This window comes from Chaetomium strumarium, assembly GCF_033439665.1.
Source record: "Chaetomium strumarium strain CBS 333.67 chromosome Unknown B0T15scaffold_3, whole genome shotgun sequence".
NCBI lineage: Eukaryota > Fungi > Ascomycota > Sordariomycetes > Sordariales > Chaetomiaceae > Chaetomium > Chaetomium strumarium.
Window position 1 is genome coordinate 1,719,102 of NW_026944431.1, and position 15,919 is coordinate 1,735,020.

The following is a 15,919-nucleotide window of genomic DNA, read 5'->3' on the forward strand; positions in this document are numbered from 1 at the left end:
TTAACTACATTAAACACGTGACTTCCACGTGAAAGTGGGCAGACAATACTCCTAACTCAAGCTCGCTCTTCGACAACGAAGGAGACAAAGTACTTGCGCAATGTGGCCGTAAGAGGCAAGAAAAAACCCCCATCGCTTGTAAACAGACTTATCTGAAACTGTATCACTGCTCGAACGGCGAGACTGGCCGCAGACAACCCGCCTTACGAACACTGTTCGACCGCAAGTTGTTAAGTTCAACTTACTTGGGAGTCTCTTCACTCTTCACTCTATGTTTTACTACATCTCAACTTCTTAAGACCTGCTGCTGTTAGTCAGTGCTATTATTAGCACCAAGCTTCGACATGGCAGACGTAGAAGCCACGGGCGATGCGAAAATCGGACCTCCGCCAGACGATGTTCCCAACAAGCCGCAACAAGACTCGGCACCCGCTCCCGGACCTGGCTCGGAAACCGCCTCGACACCGGCCCGTCCTTCGTTCCCTCCCCCTCGGGCCCCATACATACCGCAGTTTACCGCAGCCACACAAATGATTCTTCAAAGACTGAAGGGCGAGCAGAGCAGTCTCAGTGCTGCACTTGCACAAGCATCCCGATCTGCTTCCGTCTCGCCAGCGATCGCGTCCCCGACCTACGAAGATGTGAAGAGACGGCTGGTCATGGGCATGAACACGTCGACGCAGATAACGACGCAGATGACGATGCAGATGCCCACTCCGGCTCCGGCCCGGTCTGCACCGTCCACTTTTCCGCAGTCCGCGACAGCGCCACCGAAGCCGGTCTATTCCACGGCCGGCATGAGCGCTATTAGAAAGGTCACGGCCGGACTAACAGCATCATCGAGACCAACGCTCGCCAAAGCCGTAACCGTCAAGACAGCCTCATCATCCGAGACCAAGATCACAAAACTGAAGACATCTGCAGGACCCCGCGGGCCTGTCGCCAAGCGCAGACGCACGAAAACCCAAGACGACGATGACGACAACGTGAGCCGCATATACAGCGTCTCGTCGATCACTTCGCCCGAACCTACGCCCCCGGAGAGCACTAGTACTACTAGTAGTACTACTACTACTACTATTACTGCTAGCACAACCACACCCCCTGTACCTCTAACCATGACCAAGTCAGGCCGCCAAGTCCTCAAGCCAGCGGCGTACAACCCGGCAGCCATGGACGCAGCCAGCAAGAAGGCACGCGCACACCACCACCACCATCACCACCACCACAACCACAACAACAACAACCACCACCACGCACACTACAGCAAGCGCACCGCCGAGCAGACGGCGCTCTGCAAGAAGTGCAGCCGCATGCACAGCCCGGCCAGCAACCAGATGGTCTTCTGCGACGGGTGCAACGACGGGTGGCACCAGCTGTGCCACGAGCCGTGGATCGCCGACGAGGTTGTCAAGGACCAGACCAAGGGCTGGTTCTGCGCCGGGTGCGTGGCGAAGAGGGAGAGACATGCCGCCAAGAGGCAGAAGCTTGACCACCAACACCAGCACCAGCACCAGCATGGTCAGGGCCAGGGTCAGGGTCAGGGTCAGGGGAGGTCGTCGTCGTCGTCGTCGTCCTCGAAGGACAGGGACGGGGGAAGGGAGAGCTGGGCCGGCAGGCCGCCGCAGCAGAAGCGGGCCTACCTCCTGACGCTGTCGCAGCAGGAGCTTGTCGGGCTGTTGATGAAGTGTCTGGAGCTGCATCCGGAGCTGCCCATCTTCCCGTCTACCACTACTTTGCCGGCGTCGGACCAGCATCACGGGACGCCGCGGTCGCTGTTTGGGGGCGCCACGACGACCGAGGGGCTGTTCCCGCGCGCCGACTTTGTGAGGAAGGTCGTCAACGGGGGCAGCAAATCTGCTGCTTCGGGTAAAGGGGCGAGGTCTGCTGCTGCTGCTGGTGGTGGTGGTGCCGCTGGGAACGGTGGAGGAGGAGGGGCCAAGGGGAGTCAGAAGGAGGACAGCCAGGAGAGGGTGAATGCGGGCGAGGACGACGAGTTTGATCCGCTTGCTGCGCTGTGGCCGAAGCCGGGCATGGGCCTGTATATTCGGCTGCCGCCGGATACGGAGGATGACGCGCGGTTGAAGGACGACGATGATTATGAGGCCTTTAGTGTCATTGTGTACGATGACCGGGGGAGGAAGGTGGAGGAGAATGGGATGAAGGTGTGACTTGGCCCCTGGGGACGGCCTCACAAAGCATCAGGAGGTGGCTACCATATACTTTTGGAACTCTCGGGCTTCCGCATTGCTCTCGCGTGGTTCTTGCTTCTCCTCGAGTCGCAAAGCACTATTCACTGCAGCGACACCCCGACGCGGGTCGAGAACAGTTGTATTGAAGATGTCTGGTATTATTATTTTTACCGGAGTCCTCCATCAGCAAGGACGCTCGCCTACATTTACAGCTAGCCTACATTCAACACAACCTTCCCCTCCCCCTGTTACCCCTTCATCGGTGGTATGGACCGGGAGACCGTCCGTGATGGCCCGATGGGCTCGGTGATCCCTTTCGCGAACCGGCCACGCTGAGCTGCTCGCTCTCGGGCGGGTGGGTATAATTCTCCGGGAGGTTGCTCTCGACGCACTGCATGGCGGCGTTGTACTTCTTGAAGGCCGTCTGCACCAGCACCCCCACCTCCTTCCGGTCCCGGCCAATGATGCCGACTGCCAGCAGCGCTTCGGTCTGCTCGATCCTGTTCCGTCCCCATGCTTTTGTCAATCATCATCCCATTACCGTACCAACCACACAGGTGGGACATTCCGAAGGGCAAGTTTGGGGGGGGGGGGGTGGGGGGGAGGGGGGAGGGGGGTGGAAGGGGCGGAGAACTAGACCTACCAGTCCTGGAGCCTCCGGTACTCGGCCCGGTCATGATACAGGCGGTCTGGCAAACCCTGACCCTTAATCAGGGCCAGCACACCGGCAATGACGGTGTTGATGGCGCCTAGGAGGGTGATGACGACCACATGGGAACCGGCACTCGGACCCCTGGTATTTTATGCCACGTTTAGAAATAGAAACTCATCTCACCAAGCGCTTTCTGTTCCAGTTAAAAGAAAAGAAAAAGAGAACGAAAAAGAGAACGAAAGAAAAAAAAAAATATAAATACTCACAGAGCAGTCAAGCTCGCGCCGATGATGATCTGCACAAAGTGACAGGCATTGATCAACCACGAGAGGAAGTGGTAGCTCCAGGTCTTGCGGCGCACGGCGCTGAGCGCGGCGGCGTATATGCCCTCCGCCCGCCGCCGGCCTTCCTCCAGCGACGCCGGGTCGGTCGACGACGACCCCGGCCCCGGCCCGGCCACCAGCGTGCTGTTGATGCCCACGGCCCGCCGGAAGATGACCAGGTTCTCGTCGTTGAGGCCGCGGATGTGCAGGCCCGCCGGCGCGCCCCACGACAGCTCGGTGTCGGCCCGCGGGAGCACGCTTCCGCCGCCTCCTGCTCCTACTCCTACTCCTACTACTCCTAGGCTGCCGAGTCCGACGTCACTCTGGCTGGGATTGTTGCTGGGAGGGTTGGGGTTGGGCTGCTTGAAGTCGCGGTCGTAGGCATGGTCCAGGATTGCTGCGGTGGGCTTGAGGTGGGTGGTGGTGGTGGTTGTGGTGTTGGTGGTGGGTTCAGGGGCCACGGCTGGCGGGACTTCGGTCACGGTGGTGTGGACTTGGGGTGGTAGCGGTTGTACTTTTGAATCGGGAGATGCTGGCATTGTTGCTGGTTGGTTCAGGACTGTCGAGACGGAAGAGTAGGCTGAAATAGGCCGTGTACCTGTAGCAAAGGGCGGTGAGTTCTCGTCGTGGGTCGCTGATGCTGATCTTCCCCGAGCGTCTGGCAATGGCATCATGGCATTCTCCGCAGCACCAGGGGCTGGTCGGGTCTCAAGGCCGACACGGGGGAGAGACGAATTTTATGTGCTTTATCCATTGTCATTTTGATATGTTTCTCTCTCACACACTCTCTCTGCTTGCTCCAACCGGGCCGCAACCATGCAGTGGGGATTGGGGAAGCGCTGAGTGAGTGTCGAGGCTGCAGCGTAGCAGTGACGGGTTGGGCTGAGCCACAGCTGCACGAAGTCCTCAGTATCACCAACAAGCCTGCCCATGTATCCCCCAGCTTGTTGGTGTTGGCTGTTGAATTCCTGAGGACAGGAACCACACGCTGGCACACACACCCCCGCATGCAATCAATCAATGATTTGACATGCCGGCCAATCCCGTCCATTTCAGGCTTCAGCGCAAGACGGGAGATTCTCGTTCTTGCAAACCCGACAGACTGGCCAGAATGTCAAAGCGGCATGTTTAGCAAAACCATTTCAGGAAGTCACGGCGAAAGGAGTCGTGAGCTTCGGCGGCTACCTATCTGAGTCAGCTGATAGTGGCTGACTGCGAGCCCGACGAGCCTTCCCTCCTCTTCGGGGCACTAAATGCTTCATGGTGCTCAGGGGCTATTACGCATGAGAATTTTAGTGCTGAGAAGAGAGGACTAAAAGCCATGATGAGCGCTTCGATTGTGTTTCTCTCGTATCTCATTCCACCTCATTCCAGTCCAGCTGACGTCCCAGAACCTCGGCCGGGTCGGCCCCCGGGCGTTGCTGATTAAGGGGCAATTGCCAATAGGTGATGTAGGTGCACACTATTGAGATGCAAAATCTTGCCTTTCGCACAACTGCAATTGATGACTCAGCGAGCACGGACCAGCGCCTCGCCCGAAGCTTTGCCGGCCAAAAACCCGTTCGCGTTCCCAGAGTGGGGCCGGCTTCCATAACAACTCCAAACGGCGCCGGCGACGGAGGCCGGAAGGCGTCGCCCAATCTACTTGGTTCACACCCCATCCGGTCCCTCAGCTCGCACCCCACACAATCGCGATGGCGGTGTATTTTAGGCGCTAGGATCCCGTTCCCGGTTCGGGGACGCGAACCAACTGCACCCAACCCCCGAGCCTCGATATGCTGGCCTGGCTCGCTTATACTATTGTTGCCTCTCTTCTCTCCCCTCTAACCATAGAACTCTCTTCCTCCCTTACCTTTTCCTTGTTCTTCCTACTCCTAACGCACTTCTTAACTCACCCCCTAGAGAACTCCCTTCCTCTCTCACCTTTTCATCATTCTTCCTACTCCCAACGCACTTCTCACCTTACTATAAGGGTGCAACGACAGTGTGACGGGCACCGGTCAGGTCAGCTCGCACATACAAGATTGATATTGCGACAGAGAGAGAGCAAGATCTAGATGACAGCAGTGTGTGTGCGACCAGACCTTAAATACTAGAGCAGAGGCACATGACCAGAGGTCAGGTGATCCCGTGACAGGGAGGCATAGCAGGCTTGGAGAACGGCTTCTTCGGCGAGCCGCTGGAGTAGATAGTTCTATTTTTTGCCAAGCTATATATAGCAATTTTTAAAGCGTAGGAAGACAGTGATAGGGGCGATAGCAAGCCGACCTATATTGAGTGAATATTGTTAATAGTCGGGATTGATATTACAGACCAGCGAGAGCTCTAGGCGCCTGACACTAACATAAGACGAAAGATAAGTTGTAGTCTTATACCACTCGCTTAATATTGGTTGAGTTGCTCGCTTAGCTAATGCTAAGTCTAGCCTGTCCAGGTCTATAGCCAGGTTGAGCAAAGGACGGTGATATATAGTATAGTAGTACTTGCTAGCGCAATAGAAGGTATCGGCCCATTTGCTTTTACGCCTGGGATAGAGATAACTATAGCAACTAGGGGGGTAGTTATATAAGTCGGTAGGCTAGTGGTAGAAGGACTCGTTAAGAACAACCTTCAAACTAGTCAAGGAGGCAAGAATAATTGGCGATAGGGCCTGGAGAGGCTTAAGGGAGCTGTAGTATAAGTAGAAAATGACAAATCGGTTGGCCGAATATAGTAGGGCGGCGACTTCGGTGTATAGAGTGTGGCAGGATAGCAATAAGCCGGCGAAGTTATACGTTGGCGGCGGGTCGAAATCCAACCTTACCTTGCGTAATTCCTTGCGGCCGTCCAAGTAATAGATGTATGTATACCTGTCAAACTGCGCTACGCCCGTATGGAGGTATATGCGATGGCAGATGTAGGCGGGGAGGTATATAAGAGTAAGACTTGGGGGCTAGGACAGCTGCTCCTCGACCTTGCCATCGAGTGACATTATTAGTAGTAGCAGTTGTGGTAGCAGTTGTTGGTAGGCTAGTTGTTAGTAGTAGTTATTATTGTTGGCGGTGCGGTAGGTCTTGGTTTGTTTCTTTTTTGGGGGACAACCGACAAGCGGGGGAGGTGGTGATTTTTGATTTTTGGTCTTTCAACTATCTATGCCACTACGTTAAAGCAGGTGCAAACTGTGCAGACCGTATAGGCCAATCAGCCAGTGCTAGGCTAGGAGTTTGGGGCCTATATATAGCCCGTGCAAGACATGCCAATAGTCCTAGGATGCCACCTGATCCGGGCTATATAGTGGTATAGAAGATAAGGACAACCCGAGAGTGGCCGCCCTAGGCTAGAGATTGGTTGAGGCATGAGACGGAGACAAGACGGTCGAGCGCAGTATGCCCGGTGGGTGGAGCGGCCTTGGCTAAGTACAGTGGGCGTCCAAAAATCTGGGGCACCACGCACCAACCATCCCCTGCAACGCGATTTTTGACATCACAACTAAGATACTTATCCTGCAATAACAATCTACCAGCCTAATCTTTAGCAATATAGATACATATAGTTTGAAGCTCTGGTTCCTACCATCGATATCGTATATACCAGCTCCTAGCTTTCTTGACTGCAGCCAATCGCCGGGGCATTAATTGATATAGGGTGCCCCAGACTTTTAGACCCTCACTGTACCTACCTAGGTACCTTAGTCCTTATATCTATTATTGCAGCCTTAGGTTAGGTACCTAGTAGGCTGGCCCTCTATTGGTACCTACTCTACTAACTAGTACTACCTCCCTACCAATGTTTCTAGATAATAAGGCAAGTATGCACTATATAGGAGAAGTAGCGGAGACGGCCTGTTCTAGTACCGTATAACCGCCCGTACTATCCCTAAGTCCTGACTCCCGACTCCCTAAGCAGTAGGCTAGTGACCGTTGTCTCGACTCTCGAGTTCTCTCTAAAATAGCCTATAGGCCCTAGTCTTTGATCATGCCTACAACTGTCGAATGGATAGCCAACGACTAGAGGACCAGCAGGCTATAGGCGTAAGAATCGTAGTATCTCAAATTCTCAAGCAAACCATTATAGTCGGTACATAGCCTATAGCCTATAGCCCATATAAAGTCGGAGCATTCGCTTACCTCTGATGGTAAAGAAATCTCTTATGCTAATACTATCAATACCTACAAACAAACGCATTGCCTTCCTTCTTCTCTCTTTGCTCTCTAACGCCCTCGCTGGTCGAGGCCTAGTATATGTTGCTTTACTCACCTACCCACATACACACATATATATATATACTATGACTCTCGCTGGACGAGCAGTCTTGTTCTTATCAATATTATTAACCTTATGTTCTTGACATTAAATTAGCAACTTATATTACCTATCTAAGTTGTTATAATATCAGTTCCCTATAACGCCAAAATAAGCTTATCCCTATCCGAGTTCGTCAGCTGGTTGGATATTGACGTAAAAGGTTCCGGTAGCTTTGCTACTTGGAGAAAATAGGGCTAGATCGAAGTACGGGTGGGCTAGGAGTATGTACTCTCCTATGTAAGGGATTACTACCTTTATATGTCGGCACTTCCAGGCGAAGTTAGCCGAACCTAGAACGGTACCTGCCTGGCTGCTGCTCTGATAGTTATATATCGCAAGCCTAATAAGGACTGGACCATTTAGTCAGGCAACAAGAGCATAATCTTTATCTCTACTATTCCCTAGGGGCATCTATAGGATGGCACTAGCATATATATCTATATAAAGGAGCATAGGCACTATAACTGGAAGTTGGCCTCCTAGTATAATATAGTGGTCTATAATAAAAAGGGAAAGGGGTAGGATATACTTAGGACAATCGAAGGTCCTATGGCAATCTACGCCGAAGACTTGGCCATCGATATATAGTTGATATACCAGGATACCTATATAGCGAATTAGGAGATCCAGGACATAAGCATGCTTGTCTATAGCATTAAGGGCTTTAAGATTAAAAGACTCGACAAGCGTAGTAGTCCTACCAAGCACTAGGCTATTATAGCAGAGGGCCAGGTATAGCTATATAGACCTTGCGAAACAGACTTTTATAATAAGAAGCGGCCTTCTTGCCAAGAGGTTCTAGATAAAATGAATATCTACTGGTGCTTTGGTAATATTCCCGCTAAGGAGCCTATACCCAAGCCTCAGTTGCTGCCACTGCCACCCGGATACTATAGAGGAGGAGGCAGCGGCAGTAGCGGTAGCAGTGGTGGCGGCGCCGGCGCCGGCGCCGGCGGCTCCGGTTATCATCCGGGCTATGCTAGTGGGCCCGTTCAGCCCACAAGCTACGGGTCCAACCCCTTTACATCGGACGCTATAGCCGGCTTGGACCTGGCCTATGCCCGAAAGGGTATCGCTTATAATGCGGCCAAGCGTAGGAAAACTCCTGTTCCTCTCAACCGTACTAGCAGTAGCAAGCCAAGCACCAAGGCCGACCCCCCCGGGAGTCGTAATGCCCGCCCTCCCAATACCAATCCTGCCTCCTCCCTAAGCGACTCGCTTAGGAGACTGTCCCTCAAGGACAAGGGTCACAAGGGTGCCGGTGCCCCCGTCCAATAGCCAAGGGACTATGCCGTTCGCGCCTACAGCTACTACGCCCAGCCCCAGGGCACCACCGGGCCCGGCATTGGCGGTAGGGATATTATGAAAGTCAAGCCCCCGGGCAGCGTCTCGTCAACTGCCACCGGGACCAGGACTCCTGGCGCGGACAAGAAGCCACCCCGCGCGGGTTCGGGTTCGCAGGCCGCCCCGGCTGGCCAGGAAGTGGCCGCTTGTCACAGCAGAAATGATGGGACTTATGGAAGTCTCAGAACCGTCCGGGTCGGCGGCAAAAGGCGCAGGTAGGACGTGGAGTCGTGTATGTATATGTATGTATGCGTGCTAGGAAGTCCACCCGCAGGTCGGAACTCGCTGGACGAACCCCCGGTCAGGTTTGACAGAAAACATGGAAGAAGAATGTATTCCCCGGTTCTAGTTGCATCATATGGGGCTGGATTTCATAGTGTTGCCTCTAGGACATTGAGCAGGCCTCGGGGGGATTGTACGCTCATTATTTCCTGCCTAGGGTAGCCCTAGCTGCTAAGTAGGTAGTTGTAGTAGGTAGGTAGGTAGATAGATAGGTAGGTACCCAACTATGAGCTATGAGCTGGTCTCGGAAGTTTATCACTGCCACTGCCTACCAGGTATGCAAAGCAAAATCGGTTAACAAAGGGCTGCGCTTCAGCATCGAGGTGCGGACGTACACCGGCGTGCTCCCCGGCAGTGCCTTGCAACTCCGTCTTCAACAGCACCGCATTCCTCTCTATCATCGGTGATTACCGTAACGTCGAGGAAAACAAATGCTCTCCCATGGTCGTCATTGCTCTCATTGTCCGATAATCTTCGGGATGCAGGCATTCCACGCTCTCTTGGTTCCGGTGCGGCGCGCCTGAATGCTTTGTGGGGCGACATTGACAGCGAATCAGAGGAGGAGCTGGGACTGATTCAATCTGAATCAGTCTCGGCACATCCTCGGGAATAGCGCCCTAGTGCCTTCAGGTCTTCCATGCCTGTGACCAATCTACTATGTTAGGATGGATCGTTTGCCTCTCTAAGAAGTCGATGACGAACAGCTCCTACTATATTGTCACTTTCCAGGGTGGATTTTCATGACGACGGCGGGCGGTAGTGCTGCGCTTACCCTGGCGCTTCGGGCGCCGGGACGATTCCCGAGCCTCTCTCGATGAAGAGTCGCTGCGATCCGGACGGGTATGCCATTGATGAGGTCGTTTTGTCGATTGCTTCTCACCCGCATGTCCCGCATCCGGGAGGCGTTCCATGCCAGCCAGTAAAAACGTTACACGTATTCTATTATCCGCTAGTGTGATGTGTATTGATGTCCCCGGCAAGGCTGCCCGATTTATTTACAGCAAGCCCCGGAATGGTTGGCTCGGTCTGGTGTAACTACACGGATTATGAATGCCCCAAACATGCGTGACCAACTCGGCCGATTGTCGCTGACCCGTTTACATAGACGCCCAAAATCTGACTCGTTCTTGTTTGCGCTCTGAAACCATCCGCCTCTTATCCCCTGTCCTCTAGGAGGCCTTGGAACGACCTCCCAAGGCTCTCCGTCGCGGTTACCTCCAACAACTTACTTTACCCATGCCTACTCACATACACGTCTCCGTAATCTCATCCCCACCGAGGGAGTCTCTGGCCATCCAAAGATGCTAGTCTTAGCAACTCGAGCAAGGAAGATCTCTAGTGTAGCTAATTTTGGGATGATTGGCGATCAAGACCCGTTACCGGCCTGGTTGACCCGACCCAGAGCCACCCCTGCGTGGCCCATGGAGCCGTGGGATGACTGCTATCAATACCAGCTGTCTCGCCAGCCGTCTAGCGACGCGCTTAAGAGCCAGTCTACAGACACTCATAGCAGCATCCGGAATAAGCGCGAAAAGGACTGCAACTCGTCCCTGTCTCCTCCGTCCAAGTCCCAAACTATGGCGCGCTGCACAAGAGCCTTCAGTTTACCCTCGCATCTCTCAGTCACCCATACCTTGCCAACCAAGGGGGCGTTGTAAAGTAAAGGCAAGAAACAAGCTGCGTAAAGCATCGGCCGTATAGCGGGCTCAGCAGCCACTGAAGTAGCTCTAGGTGGTGGGAAAAGTGTAAACAGTGGGTAATGTAAACACATCCGCAGCTGTCGCGGAATGATCCCAAATCCCATAGCGAGAGGTGGAAGTGGCTCACATGACGGATATAGAGGCGACCAAGCCTGAGGACCTTAGTGATCTCGCGAGAGATTTCCTTGCCCTCGTCTTCTTGGCCCGTAGTTCCTCGAGCAAGATATTCGACCGTGCAATAAAACGGTCCCGGACTGCGATCAAGCACCAAAAGTCAAGTGTAGGCGCGTTGGGTCCACTCTCGGGTACTTCTGTTGAGACCTGGCATGTTAGAGAAACCAGAGCTCCAGCGCCAGCGCCAGCACCGTCGAGAAGGTCAGACACGAGTCTACTTACCTAGCCCGGCAAGAAGGCCTTTTGGCTCCATGCCAGTACTGCGGACCCTGACGACATACTTCAGGTACTGCTCCATCTGAAACTCCAAAGACCGGCGGCAAGCTTCCAGATGCGCCGCACGGTTCCTTGAGTCGGTGTCGGCCTCGTCCGGGTTTGCATTGCCTTCAAAAAGCTCATTCGGAATAAGCGCCCCGCTCTGAGAGCCGTGTCGCGGCCGTGCGTGGTACCCCACCGGCAAAAGCTGCTCGCGCTCAGCGTCCATCCGCTCACGGTCCGGGCTCCCTTTTGTTGAAATATCGGTGGTCTTCCTATGATTGCGTTTCGTCCAAATGCACCGTTAGCAGCGGAATTTGACGGGCATGAGAACATTAACACTGATTGTTGCGGGATTCGATGTGGTGGCTCGAGGGTGCCAATCGGAGGTGAACTGGCAGGCGAGCCAGGACAGAGAAACAAAAAATGAAAGCAGGCGGTGCGGACCCCGCAGCGAGGCTGTGCGACGCCAACTCTCGTTCTCGCGGCATGTGCGGACGTATTATATCCAATATCCTGCGACCTCCTTGGATATTGTTTCCATGTGGCTGCATGCGCAGGCCTCACCGCTCTAAGTATGATAACTATGGGCGAGCTGATTGGCTTCACTTCCCACCATCTCGTCTCGACAACGACCACCAACGGTGCCTGAGACGCCCAACCATGCGTTGCCTTAAAGACGTACCCGATGCCTCGTTGATGGGCCTACGAGAAGCTCAGCAATGGCAAGCCTTCGGACCCGGCAGCTAGTTGTGTCGGAGCCGGCTGGGAGCTCCGTCGTTCGTGTTTGCGTGGTCTCTATCCAAGCCATAAGGCCTTGCGCCCGCTATTGGAACCGGACAAGACTCTACCTCGAACTGCCACAAGCCCACAGCCCATCGTATTTGCCCCTGGGAGTCTATGGCGACAGAACGCTTTTCATCTTCTGGCGGCGGTGATGCGACCGAACTTCTCGGCGCCCAAGTCGCCACATCCCCTGTCACTAGCCTCCCTATGCCTACTAACGCACGCCCGGAAGCCCGGCGTTTCTGCATACAGTTGTACGCAAAGGGCCGGTCTGACACAGCACAAGACCATAACCGATTTGCAGACTTTGTCACCGAGAACCTTGGGCATCTCGGACCCAGCTGGGCCATTACTGCGGAGCCGCCTCCCGCCTGTCGGAGGGCTCCTCAAGAGATTCTCCTGGTGCAGGTACGTCTTGTTCTGGTCGTGGCCCTACTGCCCTGACCTACCACCCATGGTGAACATCACCGGGGCATGGGCCTCTGATAGGATACTTGCCGCAGGCTCGGGCCGAATTCAGGGGCAGCGACGGATGTACGAACGACGATGTCGAGAATCTCGCGGCCATACTCCGGGAGGCGGAAATACACTCGTTTCCTCAAAACCGCCGGACGACGTGCCTTTTTTTGCGCTTGCTTGAAATAGACCAGCTTGGAGAGCACCACGACAAAGTCATCGCGGCAAGGCTCCTCGATGGTCTTGTAGCCCACGAAAGGCTCGAGGATGATATCATTGCAAGGGGAAAGCGCAGCACGGTGGACATCGCTAAAGAAGTGTCAGTCCAGTCTTTAAAAGGCTTTTTCTATATCGCTTTCTGCCGGTACTCTGACCGACTACGGAAAGAAAGAAGAAGAAAAAAGAAAGGAGAAGAAAAAAATCTTTTCAAGTTGCTGTCGGTTTGCTAACAGATGAGGTCGGTACTCAACTAGTTAAGTGCCTTCACAGTCACCGGCATCTCCATAGCCGTTTATGGTGCTGTCGAAACATTCCAAGCATTGCAGAAGTACCGCCAGCGTCAACAGGCTGGGAGTAACCAGACCAATGCAGCTATGAGATCATGGCCGGCGCCAGCGGATACCACCTGGTCAAGGACTGTTTGGAAAGACCTGGAGAATCTCGTAAGACGACTCTTTTACATCCGCTCTGTAACTCCCTGGTATACCTAGTAATAAACCATAGCCCTACAGATGGACTGATTTGCTGGCTTCCCCGGCTAGGCCAATGCCTTTACAAACGCAGCCTCGACTCCGCCGTGGGTACGAGGTCAACTACGGACGATTGCCCAGGCGAGACGTGCTCTACTCGCGTCCCTTAGACCACTCGATGCCGCGTTCAATGAGGCCAAAGGCTGGGTGCAGGCTTGGTCTACTAGGGGCAAGGGTAAGTGGGACTGTTATTGACCGAGGGGTCCATTTGCTCATCTGGGTACAACCCAGTTACGGATACCGGAGAACAGCTATCCTCTGAGGAAGTAATCCAGTTCGCTCAGCTCATCGGAAGCTTGTCCCGCAGCGCAGACGATACAGCCGCTGTCCTGGACGTTCTCTCACCGTTACTCGACGAAAGATACATCCTGCCCGAAGCAGCCAATACTTTCTCGGCCGTCACTGGCGCTGTAGTTGCCCTGGCCGTGGCTTTCTTCTGGTGGAACCCTGTGGGTTGGACTGCGGGCGCTTTAGGGACTGCCGCATCGTTCGTCGCTGCGCACGGCACGGCATCGGCCGTGACGATCGGTGCCGGCGGTGTCACGGCGGCCGTATGTGGTCTCAAGGCCAAGATTGGCCATGATCAACGCAGGCTAATGGACGAAGGTACGTTAATACCCCGGGAGTAATACCCCGTCTCGCTGGCAGCCGGGCGGCAGCATGATCTTTGTGGGCTAGGCTGACCGCGCTCGCGTGTACTTCGAGGTGCTTAGTTCGCAATGCCAAAGCGACATACCAAGATCAGAAGAACTACGTTCTGCGCACTCTCGTCCTTATCCTTGTTGGGGAAGAACAGTTTCAGCATCTTGGGCACCAGGATCAGAAAAATATTTGCGACAGAATGGGCATCCAGATTAGCCTTTTGGGAGAGAACGGATTCAAAGCCGGGGCGCTCAAGACGATGTGGGAGGAGCTGGAGAAGGCTTACAATAGCTACTGCAGTAGCCTTCGCGCAGCGGCAGTCGTTATTGAGTCGAGTCAAGGCGGGGAGTAGTGTCATGTTTGGTAATATACTATAGCTACGAGGTGTTTCAAGAGACTGAATGTCAGCTTCCACGTTGCTCTTCTTCCCCCAGCCTCCTAAGAAACATCCGAGATCAAACCCCTGGCCAAAACAACCTCTCCACCTCTAGAAGCGACTTCTATTCCCCTCCACCCTCCCAAAATCTCCCCCTTCACCCGATTCTTCTACTCCTCTTCCTCCGCCACAGCCTCATCAAACCAAACCAAGTCTCGACATATCCAATCCAATGACCGACGGGAGACAACTTATATGGTTACATTTCATTACATTATATAAAATTATATCGGACGTGGGGGCGAGCAAGTAGACGTTCATACGCTTCTACCAAATCGCTCACTGGGACATCCAAGGGTATTCTAGTGATAATAGCAACTCTCCACAAATTTCCAAATTAGCGTCTGGTTTCTTGGTTTATACAAATTTGTTGGCTAGACACTGCGGCATATAAACCGCCGGACGAGAAGGGGACTAATTAACGTATACGAAGACCATAGTCGAGAGATTCGAGCTGGCCAGCCAAGAGAGATGGAACCGCAACTATCCATTACGGTGGATAGAGGCGATATGTTGTGATAAGCGGGACCACCCGTGGAATCCTAATCTTATTCAAGCTAGAGACCATGTGAAAGACGAAAAAGAATAGAAGATAAATACGGGATCAAGGGCATTACCCAGCCACAGTTAAATCTCGGACAATATTGCACTAACCTGACCATGAAGATGTTCATACTTGTCAAGCGCCTCCGTCTCGGCCACGTTTTCGTAAGGCTCCCATGTCTCCTCCCCACCCTTCCACTTCACAAGCAGTTCCACACTCCCGTCGTCCAGATCTCCTCTACCTCCCACTCTTCCTCCCCATCGGCATTGTCAGTCACCGGGGAGGGCGCCGGAGAGTAGCCACGCAACTGCCGAGCCCCGTTTTGAGTGGCGTCAGCGGTCTTGAGCTTGGTGTAATATATCGTCTCAATGGCGCCGGCGGTACGCCCCGGGAGTTGCTTGGCGATCGCGAGCCAAGACAGTCTCTGCTCCTTCAGCTGTCGGATCTTGGCATCGTCCTCTGGCGTGTATCTCGCCCTCCCCGAGGTTGAAGTCGGCTTCGAGTCGGCCGGTGGGTTCTCGGGCGTCTTGGACCGCATGCTCCTCTCTCTCGTCGGGCGTTGTTTCTGGGCTGAGAAAACGGAGCTTCGATTCTCCGCAATCCCGTGCCCCCTTCCATGAGTTGCACATGGGTCCTAGGTGAACTGCACCACAAAGGTGGGCGACGAACCGTCCATCGTAACGCGTTTGAGGACTGCGTTTCCAAGCGGCCATTCCTCGAACATCGCGATAGCGTTTCTGTCCGTCTCAGGGTCCCTTTCTAGGGTAGATTCCAGGGCGGCTTCTCGTGACGACGGCGGGCGGGTACTGCCGCGCTTATCCTGGCGCTTCGGGCGCCGGGACAACCCCCTAGCCTCTCTCCATGAAAATTCGCCACGATTTGGACGGGTCCGCCGCTGAGAGGCCGTTCCCCGGGTCGCGGGGGTCACAGCGCTCACCTTACGGCGCTTGCGGTGCGGCGGCCGGACGACATCATCCTTCTCGCTGTGCTCGGCGTCGCTGTCTACCGTAGGACAGACGCCCCCCCTCCTCATCGGCATTGCAACGACTAGCAACAGCTCTACTATTACGCCAAGTCGCTCTGTGTGGAACGGGGCATAG

General features: G+C 54.3%; 6 protein-coding genes across 6 annotated transcripts; 3 read left to right on the forward strand and 3 right to left on the reverse strand.

Moving 5' to 3' along the window:
* The first annotated feature begins 70 nt into the window (after positions 1-70).
* B0T15DRAFT_501425 (uncharacterized protein) lies at positions 71-2,340 on the forward strand. Its single transcript, XM_062867397.1, has one exon. It carries the CDS (start codon positions 345-347, stop codon positions 2,169-2,171), a length of 1,827 nt encoding a protein of 608 aa, XP_062722595.1. The 5' UTR covers positions 71-344; the 3' UTR covers positions 2,172-2,340.
* A 108-nt stretch (positions 2,341-2,448) lies between these two features.
* Positions 2,449-3,706, reverse strand: B0T15DRAFT_510158 (uncharacterized protein; the record flags this gene model as incomplete). Its single annotated transcript, XM_062867842.1, has 3 exons — positions 2,449-2,692; positions 2,836-2,985; positions 3,111-3,706. The coding sequence occupies 3 exons, from the start codon at positions 3,704-3,706 to the stop codon at positions 2,449-2,451; spliced, it is 990 nt and encodes a 329-aa protein (XP_062722596.1).
* A 4,552-nt stretch (positions 3,707-8,258) lies between these two features.
* Positions 8,259-8,729, forward strand: B0T15DRAFT_492338 (uncharacterized protein; the record flags this gene model as incomplete). The annotated part of the gene is made up of 1 exon (XM_062866855.1): positions 8,259-8,729. The coding sequence occupies one exon, from the start codon at positions 8,259-8,261 to the stop codon at positions 8,727-8,729; it is 471 nt and encodes a 156-aa protein (XP_062722597.1).
* Positions 8,730-10,284: 1,555 nt separating this feature from the next.
* B0T15DRAFT_154600 (uncharacterized protein) lies at positions 10,285-11,533 on the reverse strand. The gene is made up of 3 exons (XM_062862034.1): positions 11,174-11,533; positions 10,905-11,088; positions 10,285-10,804 (listed from the first exon to the last, which is right to left on the reverse strand). The coding sequence occupies exons 1-3, from the start codon at positions 11,433-11,435 to the stop codon at positions 10,582-10,584; spliced, it is 669 nt and encodes a 222-aa protein (XP_062722598.1). The 5' UTR covers positions 11,436-11,533; the 3' UTR covers positions 10,285-10,581.
* Positions 11,534-11,869: 336 nt separating this feature from the next.
* B0T15DRAFT_484071 (uncharacterized protein) lies at positions 11,870-14,191 on the forward strand (the record flags this gene model as incomplete). The annotated part of the gene is made up of 7 exons (XM_062866203.1): positions 11,870-11,901; positions 11,937-11,989; positions 12,021-12,400; positions 12,994-13,110; positions 13,210-13,372; positions 13,429-13,803; positions 13,911-14,191. The coding sequence occupies 7 exons, from the start codon at positions 11,870-11,872 to the stop codon at positions 14,189-14,191; spliced, it is 1,401 nt and encodes a 466-aa protein (XP_062722599.1).
* Positions 14,192-15,018: 827 nt separating this feature from the next.
* Positions 15,019-15,858, reverse strand: B0T15DRAFT_552902 (uncharacterized protein; the record flags this gene model as incomplete). The annotated part of the gene is made up of 2 exons (XM_062870309.1): positions 15,019-15,389; positions 15,489-15,858. 2 exons carry the CDS (start codon positions 15,856-15,858, stop codon positions 15,019-15,021), a joined length of 741 nt encoding a protein of 246 aa, XP_062722600.1.
* Between the last annotated feature and the right edge of the window lie 61 nt (positions 15,859-15,919).